The sequence below is a fragment of the Lathyrus oleraceus genome, chromosome 6 (genome assembly GCF_024323335.1).
Source record: "Lathyrus oleraceus cultivar Zhongwan6 chromosome 6, CAAS_Psat_ZW6_1.0, whole genome shotgun sequence".
Classification (NCBI taxonomy): domain Eukaryota; kingdom Viridiplantae; phylum Streptophyta; class Magnoliopsida; order Fabales; family Fabaceae; genus Lathyrus; species Lathyrus oleraceus.
In genome coordinates, this window is record NC_066584.1 from 431561998 (window position 1) to 431582001 (window position 20004).

Sequence of the window (20004 nt, forward strand, 5' to 3'; positions counted from 1 at the left end):
TTCGCTAGGCGAGCGCGTAGCGAACAGGCCAGTCTGGGCCATTTTCTGGATTGGGCCATTCGTGAGCTGGGCCTTGGTTCTTTTAAGATCAGTGTCATAAAAATGAGTCGGAATGCCTTGAAAAATGTCTTGAAATATTAATGGGCAAATTTTGGGGTATGACACAAGGGATTAAGGAAGACGTATTAAATTGAAAGCAATAAGTGTGACTCAACCGTTTTCTCTTTAATTTGTATTTAAAACCTCAAAACTTCTCACTATTTGAATACTACAAATATTGTAGATAGATATAACCTATTGAAGAGTACAAGTTGCACAACATTCAACTTTTTATAACTATTAGGGTATTAAATTCTTTCCACTAAGGTAGTTTATAATAATAATAATAAAACAAGAAAGATTCAACATACATGACCACAAAAGACTAAGGATAGGATAAGGAGACTAACGGTTGAGTCACACTTATTGCTTTCAATTTAATACGTCTTCCTTAATCCCTTGGTACCTAAATCCCTCAATAATAGTATTATATGTGTTCTTATTTTGGATACATACAAGGAGAAAAATAAAAATAAAGATATATAGAAAATAGAACATAAAAAAACACTTGGTTAATTAAAATATGAGTTAAAAGACTTGTCGAAATACATTATTTTTGGAAAAAAAGAATGGGTGACTGAATACATTATTTGTCGAAAAAAGACTTGTCTTAAAATATAAATATCTTTTGGGAAAATAATGGGTGACTAAATACATTATTTTTTAAATATTAAATACATTTTAAAAAACATACCCCTATATAAAATTAAGCATTTGTTTTGTCAAAAAGCTTGCCGTGATGTTTGGTTTAGTTTGATGCTTCGAGGAAGTTGTATTGAATTGCTACAAGTGAAAATGATGGTCATATATAAGTTGTGTGAGTGAAATGAAAGTCATCAACCAATTCCAATAGAAACAGAGAGAAAACAGGGTAAGATATTACAAACGTGTAGTACTATTTTTGGTGTTGATTGTAATTGCACAATTATGCTTGTGTGCTAATTCAAACGTCCCTTGCATAGAACAAGAGAGAAAAGCCCTCGTTGATTACAAAGGATCCATTCCACAAAACTCATCATATAGATTTGTTGTTTCACGGTTTTGAAAATTAGTCATAGAAGAAATAAAGTTATGAAAAGTAGTCGAACTACCACGCTGCCTTCAAGATAAATAGTTTAGTTCTATATTATACGATTACTACTTGCACGATAGATAATTGGTCTAAAAATACATCCTCTAATGGTACAAAGACCATTTGAATATGGTATAAATACCACTCGTAGTATCTAGTATAACAACTAGTCATAATAATTTCTCAAACCAAGAGAAATTCAAATAATTCTTCAAAGAGAATTCAAAAATTAATACTTGTAATTTCTCAACTCAAACAAGGAGAAATTAACATAATTCTCTAAAGAGAATAAAAGAGAATATTCAAAAAATTCAACGAGTAGAAAGAAAGGGGGAGAAATTGACGCTTCAACAATTCGAAAGACGGAGTTATGAGAGTGAGGAAGGAAAAACTCAAAATAAGTTTTTGGTGTGTTTTGAAATGAAATAAGGAATTTCCTTATATAATGAATTGAGGAATGAAATATATCTCACGTAAGCAATGTGGGACTAAGGAAAACTTTCAACTAACACACAATGTGACACTTGACATAAGGAACTTTTTTTCAAATTCATCTCCCTATACTTGAATATTGACATAATGTTCCAACAATCCCCCACTTGAATTTTAAAAAGTCTTTCAGAAGTGTCGTCAAACGTTTTCAAGATTGTGCATAAACAAAGGTGTCTACGACTTGAACCTTTGAGTAGCAAGTAGGATTCTGATTCAACAAGAGTGACATAATTGTCTTGAACTCTATCTCAGACATCAAACTCACACACAACCTTTTCTTAAGGTATATTCTAATAGTATGTGCTTTAATGTCATGCACGTGTATCCCAGTTTAGTGAAGGCTTTAGGAATTCTGCCTCGAAATTCTATAAGAACCGGCCTAAGTTCCACAATCGCATATGTGAGTCTAGCAAGAGTACTCTTGTAGCCAAGATACTCCCTCATACAAAGTATAGACCTCATTAAGAGTTTATATTATCTCATCCTCTTATCGCTTCAGGATTCATGCTTCTCTTATTTACTCTAGCATGATCACCTCATATTACTCATAACTTGTTATTACCCATCGAACCTATTTCTTGGGATCTCTAGTCATTTAGGTCGGGTTACCATCATGATCAACTCATTTCTCTATAGGAATTAATCTCATCTTCTTTGATGTATTCTGGACTTTCTCTCTAGTTAATCCTTTTGTCAAAGGATCTTCTAAATTTACATCAGTGTGTACATAATCCACTCTTACAGCTCCTTTAGAGATATAATATCAGACGGTGTTGTGATTCCTTCTTATTTGATATCTTTTACCATTATAATAACGGTTCTCAATTTTTGCAATAACCGCGGTACTATCGCAGTGGATCAACACAGCTGGCATAGGTTTTTCCAACAAATGTATCTCAGCTAGCAAGCATCTTAACCAACTTGCTTCTCCATTAGCAGTTGATAATGCTATCATCTCACACTCCATCATGGACTGAGCCAGGATAGTCTGTTTCTTTGATTTCCAAGATACAGCTCCTCTAACTATATTGAATATATAGCCACTAGTTGCTTTGGAATCATCTGATAAGATGTTCCAATATGTGTCACTGTATCATTCAAGTACAACAGGAAATCTATGATAATGCAAACCAAGATTTATGGTCTTTTAAGATATCGTGTGACTCTCTAAATAGCTTGTCAGTGCTCATTACTCAGTCTACTAGTAAACCTGCACAACAATCCTACGACATATGCAATGTCGGGTCTAGTACAATCAGAGGTATACCTAAGACTGTCAATGATGCTCGCATATTTTGTTTGTCCGACACTTTCACCAGTGTTCTTAAACAGTTTCCCACTTGGATTGTATGGCGTACACACAAATTTACAGTCAAAGTAATTATATTTATTTAAGATCTTCTTCATATATAGTGATTGATCTAAAGAAATTCTTTGTTTGGATCTCGTGATCTTGATACCAAGATTCAGGCTCACTTCTCTGAGGTCTTTAATATCAAAGTTGTTGCACAACAATGATTTCATATCATTAACATCCATAATGTTTGATCCGAATATGAGTAGACCGTCTTCATAGAGACATATGATAGTGCAAATGCAATTCTCAATTTTTTAGTAAACGCATTTGTCACTTTCATTCACTTTGTACTCATTCGATATCATTAAGTTACCAAACTTCTCATGTCATTGCGTTAGACCTTGTTTTAGACCATGCAAAGACGTATCTAACTTACCGACCTTGTTTTCTTGTCCATGAATTACAAACCCTTCCAGTTGGTCCATATAAATTTCTTCTAAGTCACTATTTAAAAAAGGTTGTCCTAACATCCATTTGTTGTACTATTAAGTTATAAATAGCATCCATTGAAATAAGTACCCTAATGGATATAATTCAAGTGTTTGGAGAAAAAGTATCGAAGAAATCTATATTTTCTCTTTGCCTAAAACATTTGGCTAAAAGGCAAACCTTGTACTCATCAATTGTTCCATCTGGTTTTAGTTTCTTTTTCAAAACACATTTACAAGCAATTGGCTTGCAAACATGAGACAAGACTACTAAGTGCAAGGTCATGTTAGATTCAGAAGAATCTATCTTATCATAAATAGCTTCTTGCCACAAATCTTCATCCAAAGATGACAAGGATTCATCAAGATTTATTGGATTTTCTTCTACATTATAAGCCGCATAATCGGACCCATAATCTTTAGCAACTCTTACTTTTTTACTTCATCGAAGTTCTATTTCTACTTCGTTGTTGCTTTCAGTGCTTCTTATCACATGAATGTGATTCGATTCGGTGCCTCCACTATTTCTCAATTTGAAAGAAAATTTGTCTTCATAGAATTCAATATCATTCAATTCTATGATCACTTTAGCATTTAGGTCATAACACCTGTATGCTTTACTCTTTGCTGCATACCCAATGAATAAATTCATAGACTCTATTAACGAATTTGACTCGCTTTTGATCTAAAATTATGACATAAGTCAGACAATCCCAATTTCATAAATAAGATAAGGTTGGTTGTCTTTTATTTAATATCTCATAAGGAAATATCTTACTTTTTGACTTGGGAACTCTATATAGGATATATCAAACAATAAACAAAATTTCTCCCACCAGTGAGATGCAACACCAGAATTCAACGTAATAGCAGCAACTAGTTCAATAAGAGTTATATTCTTTCTATCTGTTTTACCATTCATTTCAGGAGAATATGGTGCAGTCATTTCATGTACAATTCAATGTTGTTTATAAAATTCATTAAATAAACTAAAATAATATTCAATTCTCTTATCACTACGAATTCTCTTAATCTTGTTACTAAATAGAATTTCAATTTCATTCGCAAAAGTCTTAAACATAGTTGTTTCACAAAAATATTATTTTTAGTGATTGTGTACAAATCTACCCCAATAGAATGACTAAATCATACCTTATTCAGAAGAAAACCAGAAATAAGATTCTTCATAATCTCTAAAGTATACATGACATCCTTCAAGATTACAGTTTTTTCAGAGGTGGACTTTGTTCCACTTCTCCAATACCGACAACATTAGTGGTGTGAGCAACTCCCAACAACACTTTCTTATTCGTGTATGTTTTAAGCATTACACGATCATAACAGACATGACGAGAGGAGCCAGTGTCTAACCACCAACAATCATAATCATCAATCACGTTGATTTCAGTGATCAAAGCAATAAATTGCTCATCAGTCAAATTAACATGTGCATTAGGGGCAACACGAGGTTTAAGCTTAATCTTATGTTTTTTAATCATATGACCTAGTTTTCCACAATTAAATTAAGAGAAAACATCATTGTCATATTTTTATGGTGGTGGTTATTGTCATTCAATTGGGGTAATTAGGACCCTTGAATGGTTCTTATTCTTAATTCGGTTTACAACATTGCAGTTCTGATTCTTTAATTATTTACCAAATGGCTTAAGAACTACACCAAATTTCTTTTTTTTTGTTTGAAACCACCAAGACTTTTTCTCTTTTTTCATGTTTCTAAGATTCTTCAGAAGAAGAAGAATCAGACTCAATTATAAATTCTTTTATTTTGCAGCAAAGTATAATTTTAAAAACTCTCAAACTATGAGGCAGTTTGTCAATATTAAAGGAAATTTAATCTAAACACATACCTTTTGGAATGATCTCATAAGAAATCTTTTGAAGTTCGTGTCATCGAGTCTCCATGGATCTTTCATATATATATCATCTGATACTTGTGATAGCAACTACCTACATATTCCTTTGCTCCATCTTCTTCGTGTCACACTTTTTTTCCAGAGCATTCCAAACCTATTTTACAGTATCGAAACTACTGTAATAATCACAGATCACCTACGAGTCCATTCAGAATATGATTTTGTAATCATTCTCTTTTCATAAGGTGATTTCTTTTCTGAGGTGTAAATGTTCATTTTGATATGTGCAGCATATTCAGCTTCAATACTATTAAGTGTTCCATCTAAATCCACATTTTTACTGTTAATTTCTTCCGGAACCATGGCAGTTCGAAACGTCTTAAAATTGTTGTTTCACGACTTTGAAAGTTAGCCACGGAAGAAATTACCGGGACGAGTCGCGTACTACGTCGCTCTCTTTAAGACGTTTCGTGGTACTGTCAAAAGTTATGCAAAAATCATGTAAATATGGTATAAATATCACTCGTAGTATCTAGTATAACAACTAGTCATAATAATTTCTCAAACCAAGAGAAATTCAAATAATTCTCCAAAGAAAATTCAAAAATTAATATTTCTAATTTCTCAACTCAAACAAGTAGAAATTATAATTCTCTAAAGAAAATAAAAGAATATACTCGAAAAATTCAACGAGTTGAAAGAAAGGGGAAAATTTGGCGTTTTAACAATTCGAAAGACACAGAGTTATGAGAATGAGGAAGGAAAATTTTAAAATAAATTTTTGGTGTGTGTTGAAATGAAACGGGGAATTTCCTTATATAATAAAGTGAGGAATGAAATATATCTCACTTAAATAATGTGTGTAAGGAAAATTTTGAACTAACACATAATTTGACATAAGAAACTTTTTCAAATTCATTTTCCTATATTTGAATATTGACATAACATTCCAACAATTTCATCATGCAAAGGCAGTCAGTATTGCCAATGGGAAGGTATTGGCTGTAACAATGTCATGGACATGTTGTCTAACTTGACCTCAGGAATCCTTGTTACCCACCATTTTGGTGGCGACGAGGAGAAGTTGATCTCCAAATGTCAACTTGTCTTTGCTACAATTGGAACACTTGACTTATTTGGACTTGGAAATCATTTCAGAGGAAGTCCAATTCCTATGTTCCGCGGTTCTATGGGACGCCTTGAGCACCTCTCTCTCTCTCACGCGCTGGTTTTAGCGGAATGATATTAGTTGGATATCTAAACTTCACTCACTTAAACATATTAACTTGAGTTATGTTCCCATCAATGACACACACAACTTATTCCAGGTACTCAATTTACTCTCATCCTTATTGCATCTTTCTTTGTCCAATTGCCAACTTGACAATTCACTCATTCCTCTTTATGCTTTCCAAAACAGTTAATATGCTTCATGGTCCATTTCTTGAGTATTTTCAAAACATGATTCCGTTGAATCACTCTATCTTTCTAGAAACAATTTCAATTTTATTCCACTCGGAGAAACTTACCCTTCTTGACCTTTCTAGAAATGAGCTTCATGGTCAAATACCTTTTTATGCTTTCACAAACTTATCATCACTTGTGCATCTTGATCTCTCCTCCAACCAATTTGATTCCTCAATGGAAACTCTCAAATCTACATTATGTTTGTCTTTCAAACAATCTTTTTAATGGGATCATTCATGAAAGTATTGGTCGTATAATGTTGTCTTTGAAAAACTTGTTTCTAGGAAGAAAATTTTACCTTGTACCCCTACAGTTAGCCTGATACCCCTACAAAATTTAAAAATTCTCACTCTATCCTTAATTGGTTTTAACCAATTTACCATTTCATTTTTACCATTCAGTTGAAAATTTCAGAAATTACACGTTTCACACCCCTCGCACCGGAACTCTTGCAAAAAGACTTCCGGTATGTATTTTTCCCAAACCGGAAGACTTCAAAAATGACTTCCGGAACACACAAAACAATGAACCGGAAGACTTCACGAAAGAGTTCCGGTTCAATCAGAAAAAATTTGCAAACCGGAACACTTCTTGAAACAGTTCCAGTAAACAAATTTACACATACCGGAACTCTTTGGAGAAGAGTTCCGGTTTGTGTAATATGTGTTCCGGAACTCTTTCAAGAAGTGTTCCGGTTTGCTTTTTTTTTAATTTTTTTTAATCTGTTTTTTTTTTTTGCAGGAATGGAAAATCTTCCCCAAATATGTGTAGATACTACTGATGCGTTTATAACGACGGAAAGATTTGGTACACGAGAAGAGGTTATCAGATGGATTAAAGAGGTTGGAATCGATAATAAAGTAACTGTTATTATCAGTCGTTCAGATACTGAAACAGGGAAGAGAGGGAGAAGTAACAAATTAATATTTGGTTGTGATAAAGGTGGGAAACACAAGATTACTGATAGTGGTACCCAAAGTGCGTCCAAGAAATGTGGATGCCCATTTAAAATCAGGTCGACTCCGGCGAAAGATGGATCTGGTTGGAAGATTGATGTAAAATGTGGGTTACATAATCATGGTTTACCTGATAAATTAGAAGGTCATGCGTTTATTGGTAGGTTGACCACAGATGAGAAGCAACATGTCGCTGATTTGACAAAGAGACATGTATCACCTAGACACATATTGTTTTCCTTGCAAGACCGATATCCTGAGAATGTCACTCGGATTACAGAAGTATACAAGCATAAGAGTGTGATACAAAAAGAGATAAGAGGTCCTAGGAGTGAGATACAACATCTGTTTAAGCTTATTGAGGATGCAGGCTATGTCTATTGGAGTAGAAAAAAGGATGACTCGGAAGTGGTGAGAGAGATATTTTGGGCACATCCTGATTCAGTTAAGTTGTTGAATATTTTTCCGATTGTGTTAGTTATGGATAGCACCTACAAGACAAACAAATATAGACAACCTTTGATTGAAATTGTTGGCATGACATCGACCGAGTTGACTTTTGCTGTTGCATTTGCGTATATCGAGTCTGAGCAAACAAAGAATTTTTGTTGGGTATTGGAGAAATTAAAAGAGTTGTTTGTGAAGAAAGACATGTGTCCACAAGTGATTTTGACAGATAGAGATCTTGCTTTGATGAAAGCAATTGAAATTATGTTTCCCAAGTCGATTAATTTGCTATGTAGATTTCACATTAACAAAAACGTTGGTGCCAAATGCAAACAACATGTGGTGAATGACCTGCAAAAGATGATAGACACATTATGGATGGAAGTTGTCTGGGCTAGTGATGAGGTTGAGTATGGTCAACGGTTGCATCAACTTGAGCAAGCATGTGTTGATTATAGTGGATTTATTAATTATGTGAAAGACACATGGTTGACTCCACATAGGCATAGATTTGTTGGAGCATGGATTAATCAAGTGCTACATTTGGGTAAGACAACGACTAATCGGTACGTCTTATAATTTTGTATGTGATATTATTTCTATGTATTTTTTATGTGTTATTTTAAATATTTTTAGGGTTGAATCTGCTCATTGGAAGTTAAAGCAGATGTTAGGAAACAGTATAGGTGACATGGTCAAATGTTTGGAAGCCATGAATAACAACTTGAGGTTACAATTGGGAAACATCAGAGCTTCTTTTCAAAAGAGTTTTTACGAAGTTGAGCACGTGCACGTAAGTCCCTTTTATGGTTATTTGCGTGGTTCCGTATCTCGAGCTGCTTTGAGACGTATTGCTGAAGAGTTATTGAGAGTTGATTATGTTGGAACTAACAGGCAAATATGTGGTTGTACTCTTAGAACATCTTATGGGTTACCTTGTGCTTGTGAGTTAGGAAGATACACACTAGGTGGTATACCGATACCCATTGATGTTGTTCATGTTCATTGGAGGAAACTAACTATGGAAGTTGAGTTAGAGGTAGGTGAAGATGATGGATCAGAGGTGGATATGACTTCTGCAATGGATGAATTGTGGAGACGATTTAGGTCATTAGATGTTATTGGGAAAATTATCAAAGAAGCAACCACAATTCATTCTTCAATTTCCTAATCATATTAGGTCATACATTAAAGATGTAGTTAATGTTGAATCAGATGGTAATTGTGGATTTAGAGTCATTGCATCATTGCATGGATATGGTGAGGATGGTTGGCCGATGGTTGGTTGAGAGTTGGGGTTGGAAATAATAGACAAGGATATGTCAACTTTGTATGACAAGTTATTTTCTAATCGGTTGTCAAAAGTGAGAGAATCTTTGATGATAGAATCCTTTGGTTCACAGCCACCTGAAAAATGGTTGAGTCTACTAGATATGGGTTACTTGATAGCGAATCGCTATAATGTTGTACTTGTCTGTTTAGGCAATCCGTGCATGACTTTCTTTCCGATGACAAGTTCACATTCACCAAATGTCTTTATTTATTGCATTGGTTTTGTTAACCACAATCATTGGGTTCAGGTACGTATTATGTTATATGCCTAAATATTTTAATTATTTCACTACATTATTTCAGTTAATATTTTATGTTATATAACTTAATATTTTAATTATTTTACTTTATCAGGTTAACATGAAATAGGGGTTTCCATTGCCACCGGTCACATTAGATTGGAGGAAGTTTCGTTCTCATACAGCAACTACTTGGATGTTAGGATTTGTAGGACGTATGCAACATTGGCAATTACTTACACCTGTATTAGCATGAATATGTACTCAACATAAATATGTAATCAAAACATGAATTTTATATTATGTCTATTATATTCAGTTCTAAAACTTAATACATAAATCAATGTGAACGAGAAATATGCAAAGCTTCAAATAAATCAGCAAATTGTGGATCTTCCTCTTCGGCATTAACTTGTCTCAGATAACGATGAATCAATGTAGATACACAAGCCCAATCAGGATCAGATGGTCCGGCGTCATATACAGGAACTGGTACCTCTCTTGGATCGTCACGATGGGGAGGGACCAACCGTGGATGCGAAACACAATAATACCACTCCAGATAACCATCTTCTACATCAGATGGAGTGGTGGCCAGGCTAGATGGACCGATCACAGCGATAACACTCTGATGGTAACTAATCCAATCAACATCAATATCTGTCGCCATCATACAATCAAGAGGTGAGGATGGAACATACTGCCTATACCCGAACTGACGTAAACATCTGTCAGGCAAGTATGGAACAACTGTTTCACCCCACTTCAAACAGCCCCTGTAAAGACATATCTCATCAAATAGACTTCATGCTCTATGATCCTCAAATGGACGCCATATCACGTCGGCAGGTGTCAGCTCGTCCAAAATAGGTCGTAAATCATCAACCTTCAGGACTCCTTGCCTATACGACCATCTCATCGCTCGGGGAAGACCACAGTTATCAGTAGGTTTCCAATTCTCCCCTCTTTTTCCAACAGATGGAAAGTATTCGTGAATCCAGCACTGTTACAAAATACACATAATAAATAAAATAAATTAATTTAACATATTTTATAAAATGAATTCAACACTTAATAAACAAAATTAAATTATATATATGTAGGAGAGTAGGATATCCACCGAGCTGTTTGCAACTTTACATGGAAGCATCTCCAAGATATCTGTATAGGGTAACTAGTGCAGCTGCTCCTCAACTATATCCTGAACATTTATCCAAGTCCGTAAACAGGAGGAGGTATCGTGCCTCTACAAGTGTAAAGGTCTTATCGGCAAATATGATGGAACCCACCAACATCAATAGATATGCTCTGGTCGCATATGCCCAGCTGGAAGCAGCTCTATGTTGTACGAATAAATCGTATAACCACTCCAACTTGTAATACGAACCCCTGCAGCTACGAACATGTGACTGTGCCTCACCCTGTGACACTCCTAGGTAGTCAACAGCAAGTTCAACAGCTACCTCTTCCGTCACATCCTGAGGACTCCAGAAGATACCCCTGATGGGCAAGTGAAGCAGACATGAGACATCATCCAAAGTAATGCTCATTTCACCAAACGGCATTGAAATGAAGATGTCTCTAGATGCCATCTTTCCACAAATGCAGAGACAAGATTTGTGTCTATCTTGTTCAGGCTGGTTCTCTGAAGTGAAGATAAACCAGATCTAGATACCCAACTCTCCATCTGTGGTGGAAGAGCCAATGGAACCCTAGAAGTCAACTTCAGTCCATGTCCAGCAACCTTCAACTCTTTCTTTGGACCTCTTTCCTAAAAACAATTAAAACACATATTAGAAAACACAATATAAAATATTCAACTATTATTCATTTTCAAATATATCCCGTTTACTTACCTCACTGAACCATAAATGTCGAGCAACATGATGCTCGTACTTCACCAGAAGAGACGTATCGTACGACCCTCTTGGATATCCAACCGGCTCAGCTGCAAATGAAGATGCGCTCCGGTCTAACGTGCGGACTGGAATCCTACCATCTGCACCTCGTCTTCGAACCACTGCAAAAAAAAAGTTAAAAATTAAAAATTAAAAAAAAAATCATACCGGAACACTTCAAAAAAGAGTTCCGGTGAATAAAAAAATAGGATGACTACCGGAACACTTTTTAAAAGAGTTCCGGTTTAGATCATCCAAACCGGAAGTCTTTAAGAAAGACTTCCGGTATACATCAAACCAAACCGGAAGACTTTCTAAAAGACTTCCGGTTCAGTGCCCCCTAAAGGCAACAAACCGGAACTCTTTAGACATGTGTTCCGGTATACATTACATGAACCGAAAGACTTACTCTGAGTGTTCCGATTTACAATGCCAAAAAATAAAAAAATTTGTTTTTTGAAAATCTTCAGACGAAAATGGTAAAAAAAATTAGAAATGAAAAATATACCCTATTTATATGAGGGTATTTTGGTCACAAAAAAATTAAATGTAGATGTGTGGGTACGATTGTAGGGTTATGGGGTAAAGTTTTCTTCTAGGAAATAATAACTTAATTGGTTCAATCCCAATCTCTTTGTGCCAAAGTAAAATTTACAACCCTTGGCCTTTCAAAGAACAATTTATCTGGTGAAATTCCAAATTGTTGTCTGAAATAAAGTTGTCATCTAACAAACTAACAGGAGCATTCCCAAGCTCATTCGGGAATCTTTCCTCATTGCTTTGGTTGCATTTGAACAATAATAGTCTTCGAGGAGAGTTTCCAACATCTTTTAGAAATTTGAAGCAATTGTTGATTTTGTATCTTGGTGAGAATCAACTCTCTGGGAGTATACCATCATCCTGGACAGTAAACACCTTCACTTCATTGCAAGTTCTTAGATTGCGACAAAACATGTTGAGTGGTTGTATTCCTTCACAATTATGCCAACTCAAATCACTAAAAAATTTGGACCTTTCCAGAAACAATTTACAAGGCGACCTCGATGCATAGGCCACCTTGAAGGAATGATATTGGCACAACCAATTTCCATTCAGTCAAATGAGCTTATTCGAGCTTATTCCACATGTAGATTATATAGCTGGTCGTTCGGGTTATCAATGGTCTGATCAAGGTGCAAAAGAAGGCATGAAAGGACTGGATCTTGACTATACCAAAATCTTAAAATTTGTTGTCAACATGGACTTTGTCACAAAACAAATTGGTTGGATTTATTCCTGTAGAATTGTAGGGGGATAATAACATAACATTAAGTTTGTATTGACAAGGAAAGCATTTGATCTAAGTAAATATTTCTCAAAATAATTGTGTTCTGGAACCGTGTTTGATTTGTATTGATAGGGTAGGAAAGATAGAATAAAAGATATTTCAAATGGCACGCAACATGTTATCAACACATCAAACATTTGTCCTATTGAGTTTCTCCATGCTGGCTGGCCAGAAATAAAACAAGACATCCACAACCACACACGTCGTACATTGTATTCTCAAGCCTTCATTCTCCTCTTCCTTGTTTTCACACACTTCTTCCCTTCTCACAATGGCTCAGGTACTTACCTTCTCATTTGGGTTTCTGCATAATAATTTTCTCATTATTAATAATTAAAGTGACAACATAAACTGTTTGGTTATAGTTATATGAATAATTTGATTTAGAATTGTGTTTGTTTACCCCCCTTTTTCTGTCTGTTTACATGCGCTATCCCTGAATGGATCCATAGCAGAAGGTGGTTTTAAAGGTTCTTACTATGACAGATGACAAAACAAAGAAGAAATCAATAGAAGCAGTTGCAGATATCTATGGTGGGTGTTAAGTTTTAATTTTATTTCCATTTACCAAAGTAAATGTTTAGCAGAAAGTCAGTTTTCTCTGCAATGTATACACACTAATGGAAGGATGCGTTTTGTAACTGTTGGTACTTTAATAACAGGAGTTGATTCAATCGAGACAGATGTTAATGAACAGAAGTTAACAGTGATTGGTGAAATGGATACAGTGGCAGTAGTGAAGAAGCTGAAGAAAGTGGGGAAGGTAGATATAGTATCAGTTGGACCTGCCATAGAAGAGAAGAAAGAAGAGAAGAAAGAAGAAAAGGAAGAGAAAAAAGAAGAGAAACCAGAGGAGAAAAAATGAAGACAATACACATCATTGGATTTTCAAATTCTCTCTCTTTACATTCCTGAAGGAGCTAATGACTTCTGAATGAGATAATATATCTATGCATTTGATTCATGCTTGTAAAGAATGATATGATATAACTACATGCAAAGAATGATATGATATACCTACATGCAAAGAATGATATATTTGTGGAATGAGATTATGAGAAAGACAGCAAAAGCCAAGAGAAACATAAGACCAAAACAAAAAATAAAAGCGGAAAAAAGAAGATTAGGAGGTTTTTATATGAAATAATAAAGGGACCTTTCTCTATGACTAAATTTTAAATTAGCCATCATTGGTAATTGTGTTTTCAAAGATATAACCATCGCGAATCACCTATATGTCTTCATGATGCTGAAACTTAATCAACAACTAACTTAGGCATGCATGACAATTCCATGGAAAAGTGTTGGGATTACCCTGAAAGCAAAGCAATGTGCAATGGCTTCAGCTCCCTTTTCAACAAAAGCATACTTAGACATCCGATTGAATTGATTATTTCAGTGTTTGAACGAAATTTTCTTCTGTGTGTGATCGGCCTCGGATCTTTCCAATCTTGATACACGGGATACCTCATGGATCTAATGGAATTCTTAATAGGAACACAGTAACTTGAACTGATGTGATGAATATGAATCTGAAGAATGGTGGTACTGAAGTGGAATGATTCTGTCATGAAAACAGTACCAATTAAATACATCCAATAAAAAAAGATTCAAGCTTTGATACTGTTGAACTTGCGAATTATTGTGTAAATAAAATCACAACTCACACAAGCATTGTTCTAGACCACAATGCAATTTTAAGGAGAAATTCTAGCTAACTAGGCTTTATATTTAAAGTAGATACTCAAAGGTTGTGTTTTTCATTATTCTTGTTTCCATGCAGTCCATATGTATAGGGAAAAAATCTTAGTTTATGAATATTTTATTAATTCAAAGTACATAAAATATAATTCCATCACTTCAAAGTATGTTTCTTGGATGATAAAACCAAATAAACGCGATAAATTGGAAGAACAAAAACCTCAACAAGATTAGCTGACAGACCAAAGTAAATTACAAGCAGATCACCAGATATTCAGTCCTCAAAACATGGATGATGAACACAACTTACCTTAAGGACTCGGAACTGTGAGAACCATAAGCAGAAATCTTAAGTACCTCCACCAGTATAAGGCTGCACTTTCTTGTAAATAACAGAACTGGACTGGTGAACTGTTAATTGAAATAATGAAGACAATTTTAGTGCAGATTTAAAAGCAAATATAATAGTAGTTGTTAAAAAGAAGAGTCTTGTGGGTGTTAATTGAAAGAAAAAAATACCGAAGATTTGGCAGCTTTAATCATCTTTAGATTGGGCAGATCCTATTATAAATTGTTTATAAACATAATGAATAAAACATGACTGTTCAATTTGGACTTAGCATAGCATCCTAACTATTTGGACTTTGTGATCCCACTACGCAAAAAATGGAACGCAGAGGCATCGATCTGGGGGAAGGACTCCCAACTAGTCTGGCACCCTAGGCTCTAACAATCATCTACAGCATACCAAGAATATATCAAAAATCGAAAAAATAAATACAAAAATAGACAAGCCTGTCCTATAGTGGAAAAATCCTATCAAATAAAATTAGGAACTAAATCTCACCAATCAAAGTCGGGAACAGAAGAAGCCTATCTTGCGTGAGCACAGCAAATATAGAGCCAATAAATAAACCATAACAATAAACTTTTTTAGTACAAAGGATATGTTTTTCAATCTTCATGTGGAATATCGAAGCAGACTATGGCTGTCTTAGAAGCCACAAAGAAAAGCAACCAACTTGGACATGGTTTTGATAGGCAGCATAATAATTACGCACATTTGTCTCGGCAATATTTTTTGCTGTTTGCTCCAGACTCTTGGAAATGTGCCAATAAACTACTAGACTTAGTCTTACAACTCAAAAGTTAAAAGAACATTTTTAATTATAGATCTAATCTTAAAATAATGAATGATTGACATAAACTTCAGCTGATACTAAACAGTAAGGAATAACATACAAATGAAAACGATACCACTTCAAATATCAACAGACAAGAGGGATGAGCACGATAACTAAAATATGTAATGGATAATGCAATAGTAGTAAGAAATTGGAAATAAAAGATAATGTTTGAAAAAGATTATAACCAAACAGACACATTAAATACTATACAAAGAACGATTTTCCATCAACAGAATGCTGTTGACTTTACAGGTGCTAAAAATAATTTTTCTAACATAAAAGAAGACAGCTTTCAAATCTAATAATACATTATAATTAGGGAAAAAAAGGAAGGCTCGCGTATCATTTCCAGAAGCTAACAGCAACTAGTGCACCAAATAATGGATAGACTGTCAAGTATACGGATTATGAATCCTTTATCTACTTCCAAGTTATAAAGAATGGAGTTACATTACTAGAGTTAATGCAAATTACTTGGCCCATAAACAAAATATGTGTTGCCAAAGGTACAAAAAAGTTTACTTTATATGAGTAAAGTAAAGATGATTTCAGCACCCCCAAGAATAAGCTCTTTGCAACATGCAGGCACATATGAATTAAAAGAATCACAACTAAAATAATGAACAACAAATGTTGATCATATGTTATACAAAAATGGGCCATACAGGTTTACATTTTAGCTACTCGGTGTAGAAAGAATTATATATATTAGGGGATGGGAGGCGACATACTTTTTTTCTCTGGCATCTAACCAGCTGAAACGCAGCAGGTAGTTGGCCTAAGTTAATCAAAGAGTCGATGCCCCAAGAGTTAAAATGTGTGATTTGAAAGTCTAATTTACGACTACATCTTAAACCCTTTGAATCTTGAAAGTAAGTGGGCATACTTCCCTGTCTCCATCATTTGTCTTATCACCTCACGAGCATCAGCAACCCTTCCGGCATTCCGCAAACAATTCACTAATGTAATATAGACAACAGAGTTTGGACTACAACCTTTCCTATCCATTTCCTTGAACATTGAGAGTGCTTCATCAAATTTCCCTGCCATACATAACCCCCGAATCATGGAATTGTATGTAAAAACATTTGGGACTTGCTCCTTGGAAAGCATCTCTTGAAACATTTCCCGTGCTTTCTCAAGCTCACCAGCCACTACATATCCCGTTATCATAACAGTGTACGCCACCACATCTGGCACGCACCCGTTCTTTGTCATTTCATCGAAAAAATATTTGCAAGCATCCAAATTCCCAGCTCTGCTGAGTCCATCTATCAATGTGGTAAAATGAAGTACTGTAGGCTCTATACCTGTTTCTCTCATGTGATTTAAAAGATTAAGAGCAGCAAGTGGTTTGTCCCCTTTACCAAGAGCATGAAGAAGAATGTTGAAGGTATGAAAATCCGGAGAAAATCCATTTCTACCCATCTCATCAAGCAGTATGTGGAACTGATCCACCTTTCCAAGTCTATACTTGGCATACATGACAATATTATAAGTCAAAACATCTGATGAAAAACCATCAAGCAACATCTGTTCATAAACCCACTCAATCAATTTGTATTGGTTTAAAACAAGAAAACAATGTAGAATTGCATTGTAGGAATGCTTAAAAGGCCTATAGCTAAAGTTCTTCGATTTTATGAACCTCTCCACCAACGTCTTCGCCAAGCCTGCCTCGCCACAAGTCCGAACCAAAACATTGAAAGTACGAGCAGTAGCCGGATAACCTTTCTCAATCATTTCATCAACCAATCTCCACAACGCCCTAAACTCTTCGCATTCAGCATATATGTTCATAATCAAGTGATAGGCATTCGCAGTGTGCCGGTAATCCTCTTGCTGACTACACCACACAAAAAACTTATAAGCCAGCTTTGCACACCTGGTCTTATTCTCGCTATTAATGCTCTTCAAAATTCCAAAGAGAACCTCTCTAACAAGAATCCCGGAAGGTCTTATACTCAACTCCTCTAAAATCAACCTAGCATCAAGACCAGGACCATCTTGTCTAAGAACCTCAAGGGCCCTCTTAGCATCTAACTTCACAGACTCTAAGAACCCCTTTCTAAGTGAAAAGGGCTTTTGATCACAGCTTGAATAGTCGTTTAAATTGAACCTTTCATCCAAAGTAGAATCAAAATCTGAAACTATTTTTCTCAAAGGCTCCTCAATGCAGTCAAACCCATTATTACCATCAAAAGTGTGACTACATAATCTCCGTCGAACAATAAAAAAATTGGAAATTTTGTTTACTACCCTTTTCCTTAGACCTAAAAGGGCTATTGAATTCATTATTTGAGTTCCAACCCATCATCTCTGCAACTCTGAAATCTAGGTTGTTAATCGCGGCCAATAGTGGCGCGATTGCGGCGGTACGGAGGGAAACCGCCGGTGGACGCCACAGTGATGCCAGGTGGGACGCGCATCACTGTCGCGGCTTCCTCATATGTATTTCACGACAACAACAATGAAGTTTTTTTACAAAAAAAATGACGGAGAAACCTGAAGAAGAATCACAGTAGAAGGATGAAGGAAGGTGAAGAAGAAGAAGAGGAAAATGACAGTAGAAGGAGGATGAATCAGCGGCGTGGTTGAATTGCTAGGTTAAAGGAAAAGGAAGAAATTAATTAAACTTTGAATGTTTTGCTGGAAGGAACGAAGAAGTAAAACCCTGGCCCTTAAAACCCAATTTCTGAAAATAAACAAAGGTACCTTAAAAATATTTTTTTTAATTTTTGTCAAAAACAAAAAAACAAAAATAGGTTAATAACTTTAATTTAAATACGGGTCCATTTTATTCAACTATTATTTTTAATTATTATTTTTAAATAACTAGTTTGATATATTTTTTATAGGAATGGTTTTTAAAAAATATAATTTTTTTTATTGAAGAGGGTCAAAGTTGAAAAACAATCAAAAGTACACTTCTTTTATTAGAGGACTCATCCATATCTGCTATATACAAATTGAAAACTTTCTTAGGACAGAATCAAATTGAAAACTTTCTTAGGACAGAATCTGATAGCGCACAGACTAAGGAGAAGGGTAAATCTATCATTTAGAGGGTTTATCAAAGGCGAAATATGTGTTAGTTTAAATTCAAATAGTTAGTTATTGGTTTATGTTTTGGATGATATATAAATTGTTGTTTATTGTTTTTTTAGGGGAGGGGAAAGTTTATTTGGGAGTTACTAGCCCAGAAGAAGTTATTTTTCTGAGAGAGCAAACTGCTCTTGTAGTTTTTCAGATTGTATTTCTTTTATTTTATCAATAAAAATTCGCAAGTTCCTTGCAATTTCTCTTTCTTTATAATTCTGTTCTACGGGGGCACTGTTCATCGTATCAAATTGGTCTGACCTACCGGATGCCACCGAAGAAGATGTAGGCAAAAGTGATTGCACTTGAAGAGAAACTTGCAACTATGGAGGTTTCTTTACATGAAATGCAAAATCAAAATAAAGACAATCAGGAGAATATCATCTCTTTATTAAATATGAATAAGGAGAGGGGTGTGGGAGAATCATCGCACAATAATGGGTCAGTTGGTACCAAAAAGAAAAATTCTAGCTTACAGGGTGAAGCTTTGGATGAATTTTGCATATCTGTGAAGAAGGTGGAATTACCGATGTTTAATGGTGATGATCCCGCTGGTTGGATTGTTAGGGCGAAAGTCTATTTCAATGTGCAGAATACTATACATGAAATCAAAGTCAATTTGGCACAATTATGTATCGACGGTTCTACAATTCATTTTTTCAAAGGACTCTTGGAGGAGAATGAAACATTGACATGGAAGAATTTGAAAGATGCACTTCTTGAGATGTATGGTGGTGTAAGTGATGGAAATGTATTTAAACAACTTTTTGCGCTTCAACAGGAAGGAACAATTGAAGAATACATCGAAGATTTTGAGAGGTTAGTAGCACAACTGCCCCGATTATCCAATGACCAATATTTTGGTTATTTCGTGCATGGTTTGAAGGAAAAAATCAGGGGAAAGGTCCGCAGCATGATCGCTATGGGTCCTACGTCAAGAGCAAGGTTAATGAACGTAGCTCGAGCAGTAGAACGTGAATTGGAAGAAGGGTGAAGAGTCTGGACACCACGAAGGTCACAGGGGTCATT

The 20004-nt window shown here is 35.2% G+C and overlaps 2 protein-coding genes and 1 pseudogene across 3 annotated transcripts; 2 read left to right on the forward strand and 1 right to left on the reverse strand.

Moving 5' to 3' along the window:
- Window positions 1–5683: 5683 nt before the first annotated feature.
- On the forward strand, window positions 5684–12956 carry LOC127096097 (receptor-like protein EIX1; annotated as a pseudogene).
- A 156-nt stretch (window positions 12957–13112) lies between these two features.
- Window positions 13113–14002, forward strand: LOC127091106 (heavy metal-associated isoprenylated plant protein 39). Of its 2 annotated transcripts, none has more exons than XM_051029652.1 (3): window positions 13113–13268; window positions 13441–13522; window positions 13651–14002. In XM_051029652.1, exons 1-3 carry the CDS (start codon window positions 13260–13262, stop codon window positions 13851–13853), a joined length of 294 nt encoding a protein of 97 aa, XP_050885609.1. In that variant the 5' UTR covers window positions 13113–13259; the 3' UTR covers window positions 13854–14002. The 2 variants fall into 2 exon arrangements, with proteins under 2 accessions (XP_050885609.1, XP_050885610.1); XM_051029653.1 differs by having other exon boundaries at window positions 13121–13268; window positions 13444–13522.
- A 2486-nt stretch (window positions 14003–16488) lies between these two features.
- On the reverse strand, window positions 16489–18559 carry LOC127091105 (pentatricopeptide repeat-containing protein At3g60050). Its single transcript, XM_051029651.1, has one exon. It carries the CDS (start codon window positions 18169–18171, stop codon window positions 16720–16722), a length of 1452 nt encoding a protein of 483 aa, XP_050885608.1. The 5' UTR covers window positions 18172–18559; the 3' UTR covers window positions 16489–16719.
- Between the last annotated feature and the right edge of the window lie 1445 nt (window positions 18560–20004).